Here is a 22,391-nt window from a genome sequence, read left to right as displayed (position 1 = left end):
GGGAGGGGCAGAGTGTGACCCCGCACCCAGGCCGGGCCGGGCCAATGGGAGTGTGTGTGGGAGGGCTCAGAGTGTCACCCGCCCCCAGACTGGGCCGGGCCAATGGGAGTGTGTGTGTGGGAGGGGCAGAGTGTGACCCCGCCCCCAGGCCGGGCCGGGCCAATGGGAGTGTGGGGGGAGGGGCAGAGTGTGACCCCGCCCACCAGGGCCTGCTCCAGGCTTGGCACGGGCACGGGCACGGGCACAGCCTCGGCGGGGGGGGCTGACCTTCTTTACCCCCGGCCCCTCCCTGTGGGAGTCACAGGCCCCGCCCTTCATCCGCCCCCCGCCCCGGCACTGAGACCGCCCCTCCGCGCACGCGCACTGGCATTTCCCTGGTCCCGTCCGCCCCCGTTTGTCACGTGACAGATTTTGTCCCGCCTGTCCACCGTGACTGGAGGGGGGTCGCTCCCTGGCGCGCATGCGCCGGTGTTTGGGCCCCCCCCCCCGCCCAATCCACTGCGCATCATGGCGGCGGCCGGTGCTGGGGGGCCGGGCGGCGCCCTGCGGGGCTGGGTGCGGGACTTCGTGGCCGGGCAGCAGGACGGGCGGGCGGCCGAGGTGGCGGCAGGTACCGGCCGGGCCGGGGCTGGACTGGGCTGGGGGGATGTAGGGGGTGGGGCTGGGCTGGGGGGATTGGGGGGATGTGGGGTGGGGCTGGGCTGGGGGCAGGGTGGATGTAGGGGGTGGGGCTGGGCTGGGTGGATTGGGGGTTGGGGGGGATGGTGGGGGTAGGGGGGATGTAGGGGGTGGGGCTGGGCTGGGGGGATGTAGGGGGTGGGGCTGGGCTGGGTGGATTGGGGGGATGTGGGGTGGGGCTGGGCTGGGGGCAGGGTGGATGTAGGGGGTGGGGCTGGGCTGGGTGGATTGGGGGGATGTGGGGTGGGGCTGGGCTGGGGGCAGGGTGGATGTAGGGGGTGGGTCTGGGCTGGGTGGATTGGGGGTTGGGGGGGATGGTGGGGGTGGAGCTGGGCTGGGGGCGGGGGGGGGATGGTGGGGGTGGGGGTAGGGGGGATGTAGGGGGTGGGGGTGGGGCTGGGTGGATTGGGAACTGGGGGGGATGTGGGGTGGGGCTGGGCTGGGGGCAGGGTGGAAGTGGGGCAGGGCTGGGAGCAGGGGGAATGTGGGGCAGATGGGATAGTGGGTATGCTGGGACTCTGGGTTAGGATGGTCATGGGCACTTGCCTGGGGGAGGGTGGGCAAGATTGGATACAGGAGAACAGTGCTCCAGGAGGCTTGGGTGACCTCCGCACCTTCTGGGGTTTGATGGGGCCCAGTCACTGGCTGCCTTCCCTGTGTGTAGGTTCCCAGCCTTCCCTGGCACCTCTCGTGGCGGGATAGCTCTCTCCTGTGCGGTCTGTCAGGGGTGGGAGGTAACTGTCCCCACTGTACTGCGCACTGGCGAGCCTCCCCTGCACTGCTGGGTCGAAGCGCGGGCACCGCGGTTTAGGAAAGATGGGGATGAGCGAGAGAGCCCAGAGGACACCAGCAGCAATGATAAAAGGTTTAGAAAACCTGACCTGTGAAGGCTGGTTAATAAAAGGCATGTTTACTTGAGAAAAGACTGAGGGGAAAATCTGATAATAGTCTGTAAGTGTGTTGAGGGCTGTTTTAGAGGACGGCGATCAGTTGTTCTCCATGTGCATCAAGGATAGGACAAGAAGTACTGGGCTTCATCTATAAGGATCATTACGCTCTGGACTAGGCATCCAAGGCAGGCTGTGGAATCCCCATCGCTGGAGGTTTGTAACAACAAGTTGGACAAACACCTGTCGGGGTGGTCTAGGTTTACTCAGTCCTGCCTCAGTGCAGGGGGCTGGACTAAAGGACTTCTTGAGGTCCCTTCCAGTCCCACATTTCTAAGATTCTCTTGACAAGGTTTGTGCTGTTTGGTTTCCCAGAGAACTTGCTGTTCTGTTTGTACCAGTAATTCAGTGACTGTTACATTAAGGGATTCTGCCGCATCTGGAATTTAGCTTTTAAGGCTACAAGGGTGTGTGGCTGCGTCTTGGCAATGGTTTGGAAAGGAGCTAAGAGAGCAGTGGGCATACATGGTCTGTTTGATCTCATGGAAGCTTAGTGGGGGATTGGGGGTCTGTACAGGGACTGTTGGTTTGTAACATGTTTACCAGCGAGTTGAGGAAAGGGGTGAGCTGGCGAAACTAGCAGATAATGCAGAATGTCATTGGCTAACATGATGGCAAGTGAAATTCACGGTGATGTTTGTTGGAAGGAACAATTTGAACTACCCCCGCGCTATGAAATCCATCACGTGCTCACCTTGAGTACTGTGCTCGTTCTTGGCCACCACGTTTGAAAGGGGATAGAAGAAATGAAAGGATGCAGCAACGATTAGAAGTCTGGAAAGAGAGAATAAAAGGTTGGAACTGTTTAGTCTAGAGTGGAGACAAATCAGCGGAACGTGATGTACACAAACTAATGAATGGTACAGAGAAGGTAAATCACGTACTTCTGTTCCCCCCAGACCTCGCGAGAACAACAACATGGAAAGGCAGCACAAACTGATACATGGAAATACTGTTTTACACAATGGATAATTAACCTTTGGCTCTCACTGCCATACCCCCATACGTTGATGATGCTGAAAGTTTCACAGGTTTACCATAGTTTCTGAAACCGTGCTGAGCACAACTGGACCTTGCCTGTGTTTACGGCTGTACCCCGTTCAACCCTATAGCAGAATCCACTGTTGGCACAGTCAACAAAAGGTTGACTTTTAGCATAGGCTAGTGCGGTCACTAGGTGAAAATACTCAAGCCTCCGGTCACCCGAGAATTGAGCAAATCTCTAGCCTCAGAACATAGCAGGATGAGCAGGTAGCTTAACCTCACGAAGCGTTAGTAACTTGTCATGGTTAAGTCACACTACTTCAGCCTTTTCCTGTTTGAGGAAACACTCCTCTCTGTAGGTATTATTTTAAATCTTGCCTTTTCAAGTGCAGAAATTCATTGCTCAGGGTTAGAGTCCTTGGAGGTTCCTGGCCTTTTAGGAGACAGTTTAAGGAAGGAGAATTGACAGTTGAGCCCCTGCATGTTTCCTCCTTGGAGCTTCCGATGCAGCTTCACTGCATCCTAACCCACCCCTGTGCTATTCCATTTCCGCTTGCCCACATGCAGGTCTGGCAGTGCCCTTCAGTGATTGATTGACCTGTGGCACCCCCTGCTATTCTAGTTCTGGGCTCTTCCAGTGCCAGTCAGTTCTGGCCTGCACCCCCCCTACTATGCCAGTCCTCCCCCCATAGCTCTGCTGATGCTCCTCAATTACAGACTGTCTTGTGCCGGTTAAGGGCTAGGTGCACTCCAGCAGCAGGCTGCAGCACAAGAGGGGTGCCTACCTCAGTTTCCCCTTTTTTCCACCCATGAAGGGAACATAGTTTCGCACTGTCTGATACAAAACGTGCTTCTGGGCATAATTTGTTCACGTACGTCAGTGTAGTAATCCCCAGAAGCCTGGTAGTAAAAACCAGTCTCCAGTTCCCACAATAATCATAGAAAGGTTCAGCAGATTTTCCATTCCCCTCTTCAGGTCTCACCGTCAGGTCATGAACTCGACAGTCAGTAGCAGCCTTTTGTTCCCAGGTCCTTGTGCTGCTGATCCAAGGCCCCACTCTCTGGGTCTCCCTGCCTGAGAGGAACCAGTCTTTCTGCACCCCTCCCTTGGTCTTCATGCTGAAGGCCCCTCGTCCTGTAGTGTCCCCCCTCCTCCTATGCCTGCTCAGGTAGCTCCACCTCCCCAAAACAAATCTCTTGACCCTCTTGCTTCTGGGCTCGGCTTCTCCTGACAAAGCTGGTTGTTCCCCGTTTCCTAGGGGCCAAGCCCCAGGCTCCCATCATCAGAGGTCCCCACCTTTGGTCAGTTCCTCACCAGCAGCCCCCAGGTAGTTGCTCTCCTTCAGCTCTTTCCCTGGGGCAGCTCTCACCTGCTCCTCCTGACTCAGGCAGGCTCCTTCTCTCTTGGGCCCAGGTGCCCCCAGTGTTCAGTTGACCAGGCACAGGTGGCCCCCTCCCTCTTAAAGGGGCATTGCGCCCAGGGGATTCTGGCCTCCATTCTAGTCTCTCCCTTTCACTGTTGTTGTACTGACCAGCATTTGAAGCCATGTCTCAGCGTTAGCAAGCTGCCTGGTGTGCGAACCTTACAAGTTCCTTCCTCCTCCATGGGCCCCCAGTACCGGGGAGACAGACTGAACTATTTAACAGTGATGTTAACTGGGCTAGCAGGAGCCTAAGGAGTATTTGCAGGAGGGTGAGAGACACACGAGCTGAGGACCGAAAGCCTGGGAGAGGGACAGAATTGCAACCCAGAGCATGATCAGTGGGCGGCTGCCCTGCTAATCACGTGGGGACAGAGTGTTGATTGTTATGCCTCTCTGCTGTGCTGACAGGGATTCTGTTTTCCCCCTGCCCTGCTTTGTGGGGAGGATGTGGCCCTGGAGTGGGTGGGGGGAGGGCTGTGGCCAGCTAGGAATACCAGATGAGTGTGTGTCAGGTAACCCCCTCGTGCGCCAGTAATTGACAGCACATGCCAAACGCTGTCCAGGACAGCAAATCACATCAGCGGATGACGACAGTAGTGCAATATTAGCTCTTCTCTGGTGCTGTCGCTCCAACGTTCTCAGAGTGTGTTGCGGACATTTAAAGAGGCCTCAGGAGTCCCCTGCTGGTGACTGTTACCCCTGCTTTACTGGTAGGGAAACTGAGGCACAGATAGGTGAAGTGACCTAGCCAAAGCTAGGAATAGAACCTGGGAGTCCTGATGCTGTCTCACTCGGGCCATCCTCTAAGCAAAGATGGCACCAAAACACTCTGGATCCCACGGCGGGACTTTTCTGCCGGTGGCAGCCAGCCCCTGGCTCCCCTGGCTGGGGACAGGGACTGAAAGGTATTCCACCCCCTTGCCCAGTGAGGCTGCAGAGGGAGCCAGGGGAGGGGCTTCTCGCATGGGACTGGAACTCAGACCCTCGTGTGGCACAGAGTTATGCCGCAGCAGGCAATGCAGAGACCTGGGCCCCAGCCCATTGTCTCCTCGGGAGCTGGCGTGTGTACACCAGCCCTGCCAAGCCCCACAATTCCCCGTAATTCCCCCAGTACTTAATGGGGTGCTAGGGAAACACACGGCACCTGTGCTATCAGCTAGGCCTGCCTCTCCTTCCACAGAGGGGAAGAGCAGCCTGGCCCTGTCTGTCTGAGGGACGCATTGGGCCCTCCCTGGCTCATCATTTGTCTCATTTTCTAGGGGTGAGAGCGGGAAGCTGGACCATCTTGGAGATCGTGGAAGCCCTGGGGTGAGAGGAACCCCATACACCTTCTCTCTCTTCCTCCTCCGGCTCAGGAAAGTCAGGGGCTCGGAGTGGAGCTCCCCTCAGGAGCGGGAGTGTTAGAGGCAGAGGGGGCTTTGTGTCGCTCCCCTGGCCTGGAGCTGAGACACACACACACACACACACACACACAAACACACCCCAGTGCACTCTGGCCGTATCGGTACCATGCAGCGCCCCCTCTGGGGATGAGCATTCATGGAGCTTGGGCTGGGTGCCGCCTCCCTTGCCCAGCCCATGCATACCGGATTGCTTCAGGAGAATGAATTCTGGGACCCAAACCAAGCAGGAGTCGCCACCAAGTCTTTGCCTGCCAGGATCCAGAGTAACTGCCCCATGCCCCCATCTCCCACGGGAGTTCACTGCTGGCGTGGGCTGCTGGGTGGGTGTTCTCAAGGAAGGGTCCTTGTCCCAGTGCTGGTCCTCCCCCTCAGTCCCTGCGGCCAGTCGGAACCAAGAGCCATTTCTTTGCCTGGCTCCTGGCTGCGTTTGATAACGGAGAATTGGGGTTTCTCTGTTGTGGATGTATTGGGGGTGGGGGAGGGGCCTCTGGTGTCAACTCCATAGCCCCGGACAGATGACTGAGCGAAGTCCCCCCAGTCCTCCTCCCTCGAGGGCTGGAGGGGGCTGTATTACTGAGAGGGGAAGTGACTTTGCCAAGGCCATGCAGCCAGTGTCAGAACTGGGCACAGAGCAGAGTAGTCTTTGCAGCCAGCTCCTGCTCTGACTGCCACTCTCCTCCTCACCTGTGCACACTGAATGGGGGCTCTGCTCACCGCAGTCCTCTCGTCTTTCTCCACCCCACCTTTAGGTCCTGCCTTGAGAACACAGAACCTCGCATGCGTGGGCGAGGCCTCCAGCTGCTGTCCCAGGTCCTGCTCCACTGTCACTCCTTGCTCCAAGAGGAAGAAGGTAGGGGATGTGTCAGCCCCCTTCCCCCTGTGTAACTTCAGTCCTGGACACCGGCGTGGGCATTGGTCTAGTAGCTGGGTGACTTACCATGCGCATGATGGGCCGTAGCGCAGGGGTGCTCAAACTGGGGGTCATGACACCTCAGGGGGTCGCAAGGTTATTTCGTGGGCGTCGCGAGCTGTCAGCTTCCACCCCAAACCCCGCTGGTCTCCAGCATTTATAATAGCGTTAAATATAAAAACGTGTTTTTAATTGAAAGGGGGGTCGCACTCAGAGCCTTGCTGTGTGAAAGGGGTCCCTGTTTGTGCCAGGGCTTGGAGTGTTCCCCTGCAGCAGCAGAGGGCACAGGTGCTGCGAGCTGGCACTTTGGGTCTGCTTCCTGCCGCAGTGGCCCCAGGGTGCTCTGGGCTGTGATTCAGGGCAAAGGAACGCGATCTGGAACGGGGTGGGGAATCCCAGGCTGCTGCTGTGGCCCTGCTCCCGCCCTGTGATGTCTCACTGCTTGGCTGAGCTGACTTGTCCGGCTCCTGGCCCCGGTGTTTGCACACGCACTTACGCCCAGGCCCTTATCTGCTTTCGCCCAGATGTGGGCAGAGCTGCTGGTGCAGGCCCCACCTCGTTAGTGCTCAGACATGGGGTGCAGAAGGGGCTGTTCTAGGGGTAGAGAGGTGGGGGGGTCGATCCAGGGGGAGTGGATGGTGCTGCTGATGGCAGAAAGCCTGCAGCCACTCCAGAGCCAGGCGTTCACCAGGAAGTGAACTGGGAGGAGAGGTAGATACGCTGGAGGGTAGGGATAGGATACAGAGGGCCCTAGACAAATTGGAGGATGGGGCCAAAAGAAATCTGATTAGGTTCAACAAGGACAAGTGCAGAGTCCTGCACTTAGGACGGAAGAATCCCATGCACCGCTACAGACTAGGGACCGAATGGCTAAGCCGCAGTTCTGCAGAAAAGGACCTAGGGGTTACAGTGGACGAGAAGCTGGATATAAGTCAACAGTGTGCCCTTGTTGTCAAGAAGGCCAATGGCATTTTGGGATGTATAAGTAGGGGCATAGCCAGCAGATCGAGGGACGTGATCGTTCCCCTCTATTCGACATTGGTGAGGCCTCATCTGGAGTACTGTGTCCAGTTTTGGGCCCCACACTACAGGAAGGATGTGGAGAAATTGGAGGGAGTTCAGTGGAGGGCAACAAAAATGATTAGGGGACTGGAACACATGAGTTATGAGGAGAGGCTGAGGGAGCTGGGATTGTTTAGTCTGTGGAAGAGAAGAATGAGGGGGGATTTGATAGCTGCCTTCAACTACCTGAAAGGGGGTTCCAAAGAGGATGGCTCTAGACTGTTCTTAGTGGTAGCAGATGACAGAACGAGGAGTAATGGTCTCAAGTTGCAGTGGGGGAGGTTTAGGTTGGATATTAGGAAAAACTTTTTGAGTAGGAGGCTGGTGAAACACTGGAATGCGTTACCTAGGGAGGTGGTGGAATCTTTTTCCTTAGAGGTTTTTAAGGCCCAGCTTGACAAAGCCCTGGCTGGGATGATTTAGTTGGGGATTGGTCCTGCTTTGAGCAGGGGGTTGGACTAGATGACCTCCTGAGGTCCCTTCCAACCCCGATATTCTGTGATTCTAAGTGGCCTGGCAGCTGACTCTGCTGCCCAGTCCCAGGTGCCATGGCTCTCCGGGAGGTGTGGGCTCAGCCCGCAGAGCTGGGGTTGGGGGTCTAACATGTCGGGCGTTTGTTTCCGTGCAGTGACGCACCTGGTCCTGTTCTGTGAGAACCGGCTAAAGGATCATCACCTTGTGATCCCCGCTGTGCTGCAGGGACTCCACGCGCTGGTGAGCTTGTTTCTCCTGCTGCTGCACCCCCTCTCCGCCCGGCCGGGAGAAGGATTCCAGGGCAGAGCTGGGAACCAGCAACATCTGTCCGTCTGGGGGGGACATGGGAGTCTGCTAGTCTGTTGACGCCTGCTGTGGCCTGTCGGATACTTCCGAAGAAGCTGAAGCCACCTCTAATGCATGTGAACGATGCTCGGGGGGGGGGGGAACGACACAGATGCCTTCCTGACCCTGTGGGGGGGCAGGGACAGCTTAGACCCTGAAGCATGAGGTTGGATCACCCTTATTACGTGTTAATGGCCATGGACTAGCTCCTCCCCAGGAGCTGGTGGGTCCCTCTGGTGCAGGATTTGGCTGGGCAGAGGTGATTGAATCGTTAGTGTGATTAGCCTATGGGCTCCCTGACATTAGGCTGTGCAGAGCGAAGGGTACAGCTGGTAAATCCTGTCCTGTGTGTTGGGGGGGATAGCATGGGGCCATCCCACTCTGCTGCAGATCACCTTCCGGTGGTGGCTGGCAGCTCTGCGCTGTACCTTACTTTTCTCTCCCTGTGTCCCCAGAGCATGTGCGAGGTGCTGGCCCCAGGCCTGGCTGTGTCCGTGCTCAAAGCCATCTTCCAGGAGGTGCATGTTCAGGTGAGCGGCCAGAGCCCGTCTGTCACACCCCTTCACGGGCCCTTCCCAGCTGCTGTCCGTGCCCCGTGGGTCAGGGTAATATGTCGCGTGCATGGTCTGGTGAATCAAGCTGCGCAAGTGCCTCTCGGCTACAGGTAGAGCTCCTGCTCCTGTGTCCCTCCTGCGTGGCGGTGTGGGTCGAGCCATGCCAGGAGGAGGGCAGCACTGGTCCCTGGGGACTCCCTGCTGGCTGGCTGCTCTGGAGCCAGCTGCCTCCTGGGGAGTGATTGGAAAAGTCTCAGCAAGCAGAGCCTTGGGTCCCATCTGGCCAGGTCGGGATTGGGCCCTTCAAGCTGTTCTGCAGGCCAGGGTTAGACCTCCAAGCAGTGTTCTGGGAGATGATCGCCCAGCCTAACCTCCTGGTTTAATGCCCTCGCACCCCTGTGTGCCACACTAACTTCCCTCCCCCGGGGGCGCGCGTCCCTTCACCCAGCAGCACCGTGCGTCATAGTCCCTCCAGCCCCAAGTCAGCTCTGGATCACAGGTGTGTTCTCCTAACTCCTCCACCCTTCCCCTCCAGTCCCTGCCACAGCTGGATCGCCACACGGTCTACAGCATCATCACCAACTTCATGCGCACCAGAGAGGAAGGTGAGGCAGGGAGACAACCCACTGGAAGTGGGGAGGATGGGTGCTGTGGCCTGGCTGAGGGCATGGGGACCTGCTGTCAGTGCCCTGTGGTGGCCCAGCGGCTGGGCTGTGGGGACCCCGGGCCATTGCTGTGCATTCTCCTTCCCTCTGCAGAGCTGAAGGGCCTGGGCGCCGACTTCACTTTCGGCTTCATCCAGGTGATGGACGGGGAGAAGGACCCTCGCAATCTGCTGGTTGCCTTCCAGATCGTCCGTGACCTCATCCTCAAGGACTATGTGCTGGGTAAGCGCCTGGCAGCCCTGCCGCCCTCGGCTCTGCAGGCGGCTTGGGGGGCTCCTGCTGTTGGAGGGGCCTGCCTCCTGGGCAGCCACCACCCTCGGAGGCCCCGTGATCCTGAGCTGCCTTGGGTTGGCTCCAGAGCTACTGGATCCTGGCCTGGTCTCCTGTGGGGCTGGCCCTGGGGCTGAGCCATCTCTGCTCTCTCCCCGCAGGTCCCTTCGTGGAGGAACTCTTTGAAGTGACGTCCTGCTACTTCCCCATTGATTTTACTCCTGTGAGTGAGTCTCTCCTCCCCATACCTTCTGCATTGCCTGTCAGCGTGCTCCCGGGGCCAGGGCTGGGGGTAAGCGGGGCAAGGTGAGAACCGAGGCTCTTGAGTGTCCCATTGTGGGTCTCGGTGTCGTAGGCAGTGTGCGTGAGGCCAGGTTCGTTTGACTGGTATTGCTGGTCTCTGGTCCCTTTGTTTCCTATCTTTTAAACAGTTATCAATCCATGAGCGGATCATGGATTTTATCCCATGACAAGTTTCAGAGTAGCAGCCGTGTTAGTCTGTATCCGTAAAAAGAAAAGGAGGACTTGTGGCACCTTAGTCTCTAAGGTGCCACAAGTCCTCCATTTCTTTTTATCCCATGACAGTTTACTTTACTTAAGAGCCTTTGGTGAGGGTCCTTGTCAAAGACTTTCTGGAAGTCCAGGTACACTATATCCATTGGATCCCCCTTGTCCACATGCTTGTTGACATTCTCAGAAAATTCTAGTAGATTGGTGAGGCATTTTCCCTTTGCAAAAACCATGTTGACACTTCCCCCAACAAATCATGTCCATCTCTGTCTGGTAATTCTGTTCTTGACTCTACTTTCAGCCAGTTTCCCTGGTACTGAAGTCAGCCTCACCGGCCTGTCATTGCCAGGTTCGGCTCTGGAGCCTTTTTAAAAAAAATGGGTGTCCCATTAGCTCTCCGCCAGTCACCTGGTCCAGAGGCTGATTGAAGCGATCGCTTAGGTTACACACCACAATTAATAATTCTGCAGTTTCACATCTGAGTTCCTTCAGAACCCTTGTGTGAATCCCACCTGGTCCTGGGGACGTATTGCTGTTTATCAGTTTGTTCCAAACCCTCCTCTAGTGACCCCTCAACCTGCGACAGTTCCTCAGATTGTCACCTAAAAAGAATGGCTCAGGCGTGGGAATCTCCCTCGCACCCTCAGCCGTGAAGACCAAAGCAAAGAAAATCGCCAGAGTCTATGCTCTTTTCTGGTTTCCTCAGTAGGGTTTGATTTGCAGGGTTTAAAAGATGCCTTTTTCTCTCTAATGGCCTCTCTTACTCTGTGGTTCAGCCCTGGTGGCATGTTTTGCTGCTCGTTCTGTTCTGTTCTTTGGGGAATTTGTCTGACGGGCTTCCTGCTCTTTGTGCTTCTGTTCCAGCCCCCCAACGACCCTCATTGCATTCAGAGAGAGGACCTGATTGTGAGCCTCCGGGCCGTGCTGGCCTCCACACCCCAGTTTGCCGAGGTACGATGCCCCTGGGGTGGGGAGCAGCAGCTACACCAAGGAGCATCGCCCTTCTGAGGTGGAGGGAGGGCGGGCTGGTGTTTCTGTGCCCTGGGCTCTGGGTTGTAGTGCGGGAGAGGACCAGATGTGCTGGTCTGGGCACTGGCCCCTCTCCAGAGCAGCGGGCAGCACCTCTGAGGAGAGCCGGCTCCCTGCATGGGCGCTATGGTGGGAGGAGGGAATTCACAGATCCCAGGGCCATTGTGATCGTCTGGTCTGACCCCCTGTCTGCCAGGCTGGAGATCTGCCCTGAAATAATCCCTAGGGCCGGTTCCTTAGACAAACATCCCAGCTTGATTTAAAGTTGGCACGTGCCAGAGAATCCATCTGCCCCTGGGGGCATGGTCCCCTTGGTTGGTGACCCTCCCTGTCACAAATGTATGCCACTGTTTGCATGTGGGTGGCTGGGCCCCAGAGCGAGGACCGGCCAGGCTGGCTCTGGGCTGCTGGGCACTGACGCCAAGCGCGGTGGGCAAAGACTTGTTCTGGGGAAGCAGTGCTAGGTCTCAGTGTTCTGGTGGAGGATGGCAGCTGATGGGCTGGGCCTCCCCTGGAAAGGGCTGCAGGCCCTGGCAGGTGCCCCTGTGTCCCCTGCCCTGCGAGCTCAGGATGGCTGCCGGCAGCCGTGCTTTGGGGGAGGCTCTGCACTCGCAGCCCTGCCTCCGTCTGGGGACGGGGGAGTTCCAGGTCCTAGGCGGGGAGCTGGCGGTGTGGGCTCAGGTGCTGGGCTGGGTCCAGGGAGCCTAACCACCTTCTCTCGCCGCAGTTCCTGCTGCCGCTGCTAATCGAGAAGATGGACTCGGAGATGCAGAGCGCCAAGCTGGACTCCCTGCAGACCCTGGTACGGGGAATGGGCTGGAGCACCGGGTCTCTTCTCTTTGGCCCTAATGTGGTTGTCCCTGCAGCCCTGCCCACAGCCATCCTGGCAGGCTGAGCCCTCTGACAGGCGGGGGATGTCCCTGCTCTCTGGCCCCCTCCCTTGCTGGCTCTTCCCTGACGTCTGTCCTGGCTCCCTCCTGCAGGGCGCCTGCTGCACCATCTACGGGCAGAAGGAGCTGCAGGAATTTCTCCCCAGCCTCTGGTCATCCCTGCGCAGGGAGGTGAGTGCAGCTGGGCCCCATGAGTGCATCTGGGGGCAGGAGGCTCCCTGCTGGGAAGAGGAGTCTTCTGCATCCCCGCAGGAGAGCCCCAGAGCACTGCGGTCGGCCCTGGCTGAGCCCTGGCAGCCCTGCCCAGAACATGAGGGTTGGGGGGAACCAGGGCAAAGCCCAGACCCCATTGGGGCTTTTGGGGAGTGCATTTGGGGCGGGGCCCTGTGCTCCGTTTCCGGAGCTAGTGGGAGTGGGGCCCGTCTCCCTCTGGCTGGCATCTGAGCACATCTGACTTCCTCCCGCAGGTGTTCCAGACGGCCAGCGAGAAGGTCGAGGCGGAGGCTCTGGCTGCGCTGCACAGCCTGGCTGCCTGTCTGTCCCGCTCCGTGCTCAGCTCGGACACTGAGGACCTGCTAGACTCCTTCCTGAGCGACATCCTGCAAGGTACCTCCCGGAGGGGCCCTGCACGGCGCCCACGCCTGGCTCTAGGGCCTGCATGCACTGAGTGTCCCCTCCTGGCTCTCCCCACTGCCCCTCCGAATCCTGTTCCCTCTCTGCGGGCCCCGAGCGGGACAGGCCTGGGGAACTGCCAGGGTCACACCCTTCCCTGCAGAGGTTTGGCATGGCAGGGGCGCCCGTGGGCTCCGGGTGGAGGAGAGTCCTGGAGCTGGGTGAGCGGAGAGCAGCAGCGTGGCCTGGGGCTCCTGGGGGCGTAGCTGACGCCTGCTCTCTCAGACTGCAGACACCATCTGTGCGAGCCTGATATGAAGCTGGTGTGGCCGAGCGCCAAGCTCCTGCAGGCAGCGGCGGGCGCCTCCTTCCGAGCCGGCCACCGGATCACCAGCAGCGTCGTGCCCCTGCTGCTGGAGCAGTACCACCAACACCCGCAGGTGAGGGGCGCCCGCCAGTCTGCACCGGGGGGCCCTGGTGCCGGGCACTGCATGGGACCCAGCTCTGACCGGGGCTGTGCTTTGCTCCCTTGTAGAACAGCCAGCGGAGGACAATCCTGGAGATGCTTCTGGGCTTCTTGGAGCTGCAGCAGAAGTGGGGGCATGAGGATGAAGGTGAGGCTGTTAACTCCCCCACCCCCCCAGCATGGGGGGGCCATTACCTGCTTCCGAGGTGCCCCCGATGGTCCGGACTGGTCCTAGGTGCTGCCCGTTGCCCTGAGCTCGGCAGGGATGGGCAGTTCGTGTTTTAAACTGACCTGCAGATGAACCAGCTGCTGCTTCCCACCGCAGAGGTCGCTGCACTCCTGTGGTGGGTGAGGTGTGCTGGTGTGAAATCTGCGCAGCTCTCGGGCCGGACGGCGCCTGGGCCGGAGGCTATGTCCCACCACTCCCCTGGTTCCTGCGGGGTGGCCGGGCTAGAATTTGTGCCCACAGGGCCCTGACGCTGTCTGTCTGTCCCCCAGAGGAGAGCGCCCTGCTGTGTTCCCGAGCCCCGCTCTGCTCCGTGCTGTTCTCGGCGCTGACGGACCCCAGCGTGCAGCTGCAGTTGGTGGGGATCCAAGCCCTGACCGTCCTGGGCACGCTGCCAGGTTGGTGTCTCCCCGGGGCGGGGGCGCTGGTGGTGGCAGCTCGGGTGGGGGAGGCTGTCTGGTTATGGGCTGGTGTCAGTCCCTTGCAGGGCGGTGACCATGGCGGGTGCTCTGGGGCCCTGTTCCCCTCCTGCTGGGCTGTCCCATGGCCCTGCCAGTGCTGTGCTGGGGCAGCACCTGGGGGCACTAGATGGTGCTGCAGGCCGTGGGGGCGGGTCCTAGCCTGGTGCCCGCTGGGCAGTGCCCTGGGCACTGGGCCTGACGTCGAGCTGCGGGAGCTCAGCCGTGTCTCTCGTTTCAGGGCTCCTGGCTCCCCCCGACGTGCAGCTGGTCGTGGATCACCTGACCCGGCTCATCTTGCATGCGGACGATTCCCAGAGCTGGTGAGTGGCTGTGCGGGTCCCCGGCCTATGGGCAGGCCTGTTGTCACGGAGTCCCCGGGCGATGCTCTGGAACTGCTCCCTACGAAGCCAGGCAGGACTCCGGTGAGGTCTCCTCTCTGGGAGCTGCCTGTCTGCAGGACACACAGCTCACCCAGCTTCCACCTTCCTGGGTCTGACCTCGGAGCATTCAGCATCCTCTGCCCCTCCGTGCACTTCCCACAGCGAGTCCGCCCAGGCAGGGTCCTGGGGAAGCCAGAGGGTCCTGCCCCCCAACTTTGCAGTCAGACGTGACTCTCAGCCAGCCAGTAAAATAGAGACTTTAGACGACAGGAACATGGTCTAACACAGAGCTTGTAGGTGCAGAGAACAGGACCCCTCAGCCGGGTCCATTTTGGGGGGCAGTGAGCCAGACAACCCCATCTGAGGCACCCCTACAGTATTCAGAGAAAACATTAAGAACAGTCCCGCTTTGTCACACCTGGCTAGAACAAACCCAGGTCGCCTGTGGCGGCCTGGGGCCCCACTGGGCTCTTGGGGTCCTGGGTGCCCTGCACCCAAGAACCATACTGGGGCCTGCCGCGGGAATGGAGGAGTGACCAGGGGTTGGGGCGAAGCCACCAGCTCCCCTATTGAGGGGCTGCGAACCCAGCCTGTCTCCCCTGTGCTCCGAGCCCTTTGCCTGTGGCTTGTGTGGCCATGTTGGGACCCTGCCGGCCCCACCCGGCAGCTCTCACCTCTTCTTTTCCTCCCCCGCAGCATGGCTGCAATGGAGGCCGCAGGATCTCTGGCCCCCATCTACCCAGGGGCCTTCACGGGGCGCATGGCGCAGAGGCTCGCAGAGGAGTTGCAGTCAGGTACTGGGGCCTGGCTGGTGTGGGAGGGGAGGCAACTCTCCACTTGGGGGAAGGTCCCATCACCTCCACCCTGGGAGAGGCTGGGACCCCTGTTCTCTCCCCCCCGCCATCACTGCAGTGCCCATTCCATGCTGTACAGAGCCATGCCCCCCCTCACTGGCATCCCGCTTCTCTCTCCCCTGTCACTGCAGTGCCCGTGCCATGCTGTATGGAGCCGTGCCCCCCTCACTGGGACCCCCCCTCACTCCCCTGTTATTGCCGTGCCCGTGCTATGCCCAGCTCCTAGATGGAGGTGCTATAAAGTGGGTGGATAATTGGCTGAAAAACCGTTCCCAGAGAGGAGGTATCAGTGGTTCACAGTCAAGCTGGAAGGGCATCACGAGTGGGGTCCCGCAGGGATCGGTTCTGGGTCTGGTTCTGTTCAATATCTTCATCAACGATTTAGATAATGGCATAGAGAGTATTGAGGATGATACCAAGCTGGGAGGGGCAGCAAGTGCTTCGGAGGACAGGATTAAAATTCAAAATGATCTGGACAAACTGGAGAAATGGTCTGAAGTAAACAGAATGAAATTCAATAAGGACAAATGCAAAGTACTCCACGTAGGAAGGAACAATCAGTTGCACACATACAAAATGGGAAATGATTGCCTAGGAAGGAGTACTGCGGAAAGGGATCTGGGGTCATAGTGGATCACAAGCTAAATATGAGTCAACAGTGTAAGGCTGTTGCAAAAAAAAGCGAACGTCACTCTGGGCTGTATCAGCAGGAGTGTTGTACGCAAGACACGAAAATTAATTTTTCTGCTCTACTCTGTGTTGATCAGGCCCCTACTGGAGTCTTGTGTCCAGTTCTGGGCACCACATTTCAGGAAAGATGTGAACAAATTGGAGAGAGTCCAGAGGAAAACAACACACATGATGGAAGGTCTAGAAAACATGACCTGTGAGGGAAGATTGAAAAAACTGGGTTTGTTTAGTCTGGTGAAGAGAAGACTGAGAGGGGACATGAGAACAGTCTCAAGTACATAAAAGGTTGTTACAAGGAGGAGGGAGAAGAATTGTTGTTCTTGACCTCTGAGAATAGGACAAGACGCAACGGGCTTAAATTGCAGCCAGGGCGGTTTAGGTTGGACATTAGGAAAAACTTCCTGTCAGGGTGGTTAAGCCCTGGAATAAGTTGCCCAGGGGGGTTGTGGAATCTCCATCCCTGGAGATTTTGAAGAGCAGGTTAGGAAACACCTGTCAGGGATGGTCTAGATAATACTGAGTCCTGCCATGAGTGCAGGGGCTGGACTAGACGACCTCTCGAGGTCCCTTCCAGTCCTTCGATTCTCTGATTCTAAGCTATACAGAGTCGTGCCCCCCTCTCGCTGGGACTCCCCTCCCTCCTGTCACTGCCGTGTTCACAGGGGCCCTTCTGCTGCGGCCTGGCCCTGGTGTTCAGTGCAGAACTGGCTCCCTGATGGCCATGCCATGGCAGCATTGCCCAGTTTGGGGAGGGCATCCCAGCTCCTAGGGCCGGGCTGGGCCCGGCTCTGGCGGTGCTCAAAGGGGCTGGGCTGAGGGTGGATCCCGGCTGGGGAGGTGAGGCTGTGCCCGGTCTCCATTCTCTCTGCTCCCCCACCACCGCTGTCATCCAGAGCCACCTGCCTGTGCCCTGGGTCTCATCCGTGTGCTGCTTCTTTCAGAGCGGGAGGAGGAGGGCAGGCAATCCCCGCACTCCCTGCGAGCCCGCTGCCTGCAGGCACTGGCAGCAGTGTCCACACACCCCAGGATAGTGCGAGAGACGGTTCCTGTCCTGCTGCAGTGTCTGCAGCAGGTGCCGAAAGGTAAAGCCACCTGGGAATCCTGCCGGAGCCTTCGCGGGTTCCCGAGGGGGCTGGCAGGGGCATCCGCAGAGATCTGTGTCCAGGGCTGGGCTACCAGGGGGCTGCGGGTTGGGGTTGAGGGGTGTCAGCAGAGCCTCGGGGGAGGGGAGGTGCCCAGGGCTGGGCTACCAGGAAGCTGCGGGTCGGGGTTGAGGAGCATTAGCAGAGCTGGTACCTTGCCAGTGCCCCATGGGCTGGAGCTTCGAGCTGGCCCAGGGGCACTTCATAAATTGTCCGTGTGCTGCTTGGCATCTGCCACCTCCTGAGCCGCTGCAGGGGGGAGCGTTGGCGCTGTGTGCCGGCGGGGGTGTTCATGGGACTCTCTGCCCTGCAGGGAACGTGCCAGTGGGGGCCTGCAACCTGGTGGCCGTGTGCCAGAGCCTGCAGCGGGTGGCGGTGCAGTGCCAGCGGGATGCCGAGAGCTGCTGGTACTACCACCAGACTGTGGTGCCCTGCCTGCTCGCTCTGGCGGTGCAGGCCGCCATGCAAGGTGAGGCCCAGGCTCGGGCATGGACGGGGACAGTCTGGGTCTTGGTGCCTCGTTGGGGTCAGACCAGGGGCTTCTGGCTGGAGAGCAGCCACAGGGCACCCCGGACGGATGCTGTCCCTGTGGCTGGGCAGCCCAATAGGCCGGCCCGGCTGCCCTGCCAGGCGTGGCGCCCAGGGGAGGCGCTGTCACAGCCTGGAGCACTAAAGGGAAGGTCTCCCCTCCCTGCTGGTCCCCTGGGTGGCAGGACCCAGCCCCTGCTGGTGAGAGGACCTGCAGTGGCCACGCCAGCCTTGTAGCCCTTCTCCTAACTCTGCTAGTGCCCGGGAGCACTCTGGGGGTGCCTGAGCCCACGCTGCAGGAGCTGCGGCAGGTCCCCCCACGGGTGGGCTGCAGGCAGGCTCTGACCTGGCCCTTTCCTTGCTGCTGGCTGCAGAGAATGCCCATTCGCCACTGGGGAAGCTGCTGCTGGAGGAGGATGTCTTGACTGCCATGGTGCCCGTCATCAGCGCGGCCAGCGCCCACCTGTGCCCTGAGTGAGTAACACCAGCACCCCAGGGCAGGCCACTGGGGCTCTGAATGGGTCGCCCTGGGGCCACGTCACGGAGCCACAGGGGCGGTGCTATGGCCCCAGCTTGGGCGGAGCCCTTCAGTGTGCCAGACCCCCTGGATAAACCTCCCGGCTTCCCCACCTCCTTAGCCTGGACCCCAGCCCTGCACCCCCCTGGGCTCCGGGCAGTGGGTCCAGCTGGGAGAGCCCCCGAGGGAGGCTTGTGCATTCGCTCCTGAAGGTCGCCCCTCGGCCAGCGTTCGCAGCGACTTCCCCAGCGCTGTCAGACAGGCGGGTTTGTTCGGTAACTGGCCGTGGCCCAGGCTGGCGGTCGGGTCGCCCAGAGAACTGAAGGTTACAGCACGGCCCGTTCTGGGGAGCCCAGAGCCCGGCCAGGCTGTAGGGAGCCCCTGGGTTCCAGCTCTGTCAGGCTCTGACCCCCTTGGTCCAACTCCCGGTGAGAACCCCGACTTCTTCCAGCAGCCCCCTCTGAGCCCCCCCCCTCTTCCCAGCCCTTTGATCTCCAGTGGGGGTGTGGCTCAGCCTCCCTGCGCAGAGGCGGGGAGATCTCTGTCCCCTGGGGTGCTGGGTGTCAGTGTCCTGGGGACTGGATTTGCCGTCGGCATCTCAAATCTCCACTGATCTGGGGCCAGGCCCAGACAGCCAGGCGACGCCCCACCCTTGTCTCAGCCTGTCCTGAGAGGAAAGAGTGCTGTCCCACCCACAGGGGAACAGTGCAGGGGAAACTGAGGCATGTCAGACTCATAAAATATTACAAAAATTTTCCACTTTGTCCCATCACATGCCCGTCCTGCTGCTCAGCCCCCGGCTCTGTCCCTTGGGGAGGCAAGGCTGAGCGAAGAGGGGCTGTTCCCTTGCTGTGGGGGGCGCTGTGACTCTGGGTGGAAGTGCTGTTCTCCTGACCTGCCTGGCCACTGCTGCTCCGGGCTCTCTCCAGGACAGCACATCCCAGCATCTCTGAGGCTCCTGCTTGTCTCCCCCCCCTCCCCGCAGGCTGGCTGCCCAGAGCGTCTCGCAGGTGGTGCCCCTCTTCCTGGACGGGGAGGTCTCCTTCCTGCCTCAGGACAGCTTTCCTTGCCCCTTCCAGCCCTTCCAGGTGAGTGGGGGTGCAGGGCGGGGCTGGGGGGGGCTGGGGCGCGGGCAGTTGGTGACACTGGCGCTGCTCTTCCCTTGCAGGGCGGGCAGCACATGGCAGCACAGAGACGCCTCGTCGCCCTGCTCATGGCCTTCGTCTGCTCCTTGCCCAGGAACGTAAGTCGGGCGATGGGCCCTCACCTGGATTCACGGGGCTGGAGGGCCGGGGTGAACCGGGGGCAGTGTGGATGCGGCGTGGGCAGCGCCCCCGGGATTGGCAGCTCTGGGGTTTGAGTGCCCAGCGTCCATACTGGGTTCTGGTCTCTTCCAGGTGCCGATTCCCCAGCAGGACAGGCTGCTGCAGGAGCTGCTGGCTCTGAGCTGCTCCTGCCACTGCCCCTTCACGGCCACCGCGGCTGCTAAGTGCTTTGCGGGGCTGGTGAACAAGTCCCCGGCAGGTAAGAGGGTGGGGCAGGCGCTGACCAGTCTCCACTCCGCTGGGCCAGCCTCAGGGGCACTCGGCCTGGGCGCTGCAGGCTCCATCCCTCTGTCCCGTCTGTCCCCCCAGGGCAGCAGCTGGACCAGCTCTTGGAGACAGCAGTGAACAGGATGGAGGCCGGCCTTGCCGAGGGCCCGCTCAGAACCCAGGCCCTCGCCCTGCTCCTCTGGGTAAGGACAGCAGCCTGGGCTGGAGGGGCCAGCTGGCTCTGCCCGCCCGGCTCTCCGGGGCCAGCTGACTGTTCTCTCTGCCCCTGCAGGTGACCAAAGCCCTGGTGCTGCGCTACCATCCGCTGAGCTCCCGCCTGACAGACAAGGTGAGCGGCCAACCCCCCTGTGAGACGATGCGCGGGGAGGCCCTGGGGACCCTGCACCTCTCCTTAGGCCTGGGAGAGGCCCTGCCAGCCCGGGGCGCCTGCCCTCGCTCAGCCTCACGGTTCCTCTCTCCCCCTGCAGTTGCTGGGCCTCCTGGGCGACGCTGAGCTGGGCCCCGCGGTGGCCGACGGCTTCTCCCTGCTCATGGCCGACTCCCCGGACGTGCTGCACAAGGGGTGTCACGCCGACGTGCGCATCATGTTCCGGCAGCGCTTCTTCACCGACAACGTGCCCAAGCTGGTCCAGGGCTTCCATGCCGCCGGCCCCGGTGAGCCCGCCGGCCCCCCCGCCCCTGGGTCGCTCCCGCCCTGGGTCGCTCCCACCCCCTGGGCCCCCCTGCCGCCTGCCCCTCCCACCCCCTGGGCCCCTCCCGCCCCTGGGTCACTCCCACCCCCCGGGCTGCCCCCTGGGCCCCTCCCGCCCCTGGGTCACTCCCACCCTCTTGGCTGCCCCCTGTCGCCTGCCCCTCCCGCCCCTGGGTCGCTCCCACCCCCCGGGCTGCTCCCTGGGCCCTCCCGCCCCTGGGTCGCTCCCACCCCCCGGGCTGCCCCCTGTCGCCTGCCCCTCCCGCCCCTGGGCCGCTCCCACCCCCCGGGCTGCCCCCTGTCGCCTGCCCCTCCCGCCCCTGGGTCGCTCCCGCCCCCTGGGCTGCCCCCTGGGTCGATCCCACCACCTGGGCCCTGCCCACCACCTGGGTCGCCGCTGCCCCCCGCTGCCTGGGTCCCTCCCACCGGCTGGGTCCCACTGCCTGGGCCCCTCCTGCCCCCCGGGGCGTCCGGGTCACTCCCACCTCCCAGGCTACCCCCCGCCCCCGTGGGCTCCCAGCTCCTGGGCGTGCGTGGTGGGGATCAGCCCCAGTGTCTGCCAGGCCCCCAGCTCTGGGGGGTGCTTCCCCCTTCGTGTGTGCCTGGCCCCTCCCAGGAACGGGGCTGTGATCTGCTTCCCTCTGCTCTCCCCAGGCGTGAAGGCGAATTACCTGAAGGGCCTGTCCCACGTGCTGAACCACCTGCCCAGGCCGGTGCTGGTGACGGAGCTGCCCACGGTGAGTGCTGGGCTGGCAGGGCAGGGCCGGGGGTGCCGAGCCGACAGATCGCTCACAGCCTGTGTCCCCCCAGCTGCTGTCTCTGCTGCTCGAGGCCTTATCCTGCCCGGACCGCGTGGTGCAGCTCTCCACCCTCAGCTGCCTGCAGCCCCTGCTGCTGGAGGCGCCGCATGTCATGAGCCTGCACGTCGACACCTTGGTCACCAAGTTCCTGGGCCTGACCTCTAGCCCCGCCATGGTGCGTGCCCTGCCCCTCTCCCTTCCCCGCCCCGCTGCCGCCCACGCTCACCCCGGCTCGCTCTCTCTTCCAGGCCATCCGCATCGCTGCGCTGCAGTGTGTCCATGCGCTCACCAGCCTGCCCATCCCCGTGGTAAGTGCCCGCTCCCAGCAGCCTGCCCGCGCAGGCCTGGCCACCTTCCTTGGGAGACAGGAGCGGCTCAGCAGGCCGGACACGGTCTGGCCTCGCTGGGGTAAGGCGAGTGCCAGGGATCACGGCCAAGGGCCAGGCGGACCATGGGTAAGAGAGCCTGGTGCCCAGGGTGGGGTTCCCCGCAGCAGAAGGGGTGAACCCCAGGGGGAAGCAGGGGCTGCGGGGTCTGGAGCGGGCTGAGCACTGCTCTGTACTGCCCCCGGGGGCGTGGAGGGCATGGAGGTTCACCAGGGCAGTTCAGACGTCCCCTGTGGGCAACCTGGGGCTGCCAGCCAAGCACAGGCTGGCCGTCCCCCTGCACACCGGCGCGGGCCCCGTGCCCCTCACTGCAGGGCGCACGGTGCCCCCGCTGACGGGCAGCGCTCTCCCCTCCAGCTGCTCCCGTACAAGCCGCGTGTGATCCGGGCCCTGGCCAGACCCTTGGACGACCTGAAGCGGCTGGTGCGGAAGGAGGCGGTGGTGGCCCGTGGGGAATGGTGAGTGCCGGGGGGTGCGGCAGGGGGCTCCCGGGACAGCCTGGAGCCCACCCCGACCGTGCTGCCTGTTCTGTGTCTGCAGGTTCCTGCTGGGGAGCCCAGGCAGGTGAGGCCCTGCCTGCACGAGCTCCTGCACTGACTGACAATCGAACCAGGACCCACTCACCAGCCAAGCCCTTCAGCCGCTGCCCTGGACCAAGCCTCCCAGAGTGGGGAGGGAAGGGTGGCCGGAGGCCAGCCTGCTCCAAGCACAACGGCGGAGCTGCGGGGCGGCCCTGCTCCTGCTGGCTGCAGTGCTGGAGGGAAGGCAGGCGCCTGGCCCCGGCCGTGCACGGAATCCATGGGCCAGCCGAATAAACACACGTTTTGCTAATGGCCTGAGTGGGGACGATGGCTGGGGCGAGGGGCCCGAGGCTGCTGCTGAGGAGGTGTGAGCCCACCAGGGGCCCTGGAGCTGGCCCCTGCGGGCGAGGGTTTGGCCT

General features: G+C 61.4%; 1 protein-coding gene across 9 annotated transcripts; it reads left to right on the top strand.

Moving 5' to 3' along the window:
• Positions 1–444: 444 nt before the first annotated feature.
• MMS19 (MMS19 homolog, cytosolic iron-sulfur assembly component) lies at positions 445–22,282 on the top strand. Of its 9 annotated transcripts, none has more exons than XM_037904080.2 (31): positions 449–610; positions 5,293–5,341; positions 6,186–6,286; positions 8,037–8,122; positions 8,683–8,757; positions 9,317–9,386; positions 9,540–9,668; positions 9,878–9,939; positions 11,091–11,177; positions 11,983–12,057; positions 12,239–12,316; positions 12,613–12,751; positions 13,043–13,197; positions 13,293–13,371; positions 13,722–13,847; positions 14,149–14,230; positions 14,987–15,084; positions 16,776–16,916; positions 17,290–17,445; positions 17,879–17,978; positions 19,007–19,109; positions 19,190–19,264; positions 19,419–19,545; positions 19,656–19,756; positions 19,846–19,902; positions 20,042–20,228; positions 20,920–21,002; positions 21,076–21,240; positions 21,314–21,373; positions 21,809–21,909; positions 21,992–22,282. In XM_037904080.2, exons 1-31 carry the CDS (start codon positions 508–510, stop codon positions 22,017–22,019), a joined length of 3,078 nt encoding a protein of 1,025 aa, XP_037760008.1. In that variant the 5' UTR covers positions 449–507; the 3' UTR covers positions 22,020–22,282. The 9 variants fall into 9 exon arrangements, with proteins under 9 accessions (XP_043406342.1, XP_037760008.1, XP_043406344.1 ...); XM_043550409.1 differs by adding an exon at positions 1,690–1,781 and having other exon boundaries at positions 499–610; positions 21,076–21,373; XM_043550412.1 differs by adding an exon at positions 1,690–1,781 and having other exon boundaries at positions 499–610; positions 5,293–5,388; positions 21,076–21,373.
• Positions 22,283–22,391: the final 109 nt, after the last annotated feature.

The sequence above is a fragment of the Chelonia mydas genome, chromosome 7 (assembly GCF_015237465.2).
Source record: "Chelonia mydas isolate rCheMyd1 chromosome 7, rCheMyd1.pri.v2, whole genome shotgun sequence".
NCBI classification, from domain to species: Eukaryota; Metazoa; Chordata; order Testudines; family Cheloniidae; genus Chelonia; species Chelonia mydas.
This window is presented reverse-complemented; position numbering and strand designations above follow the sequence as displayed.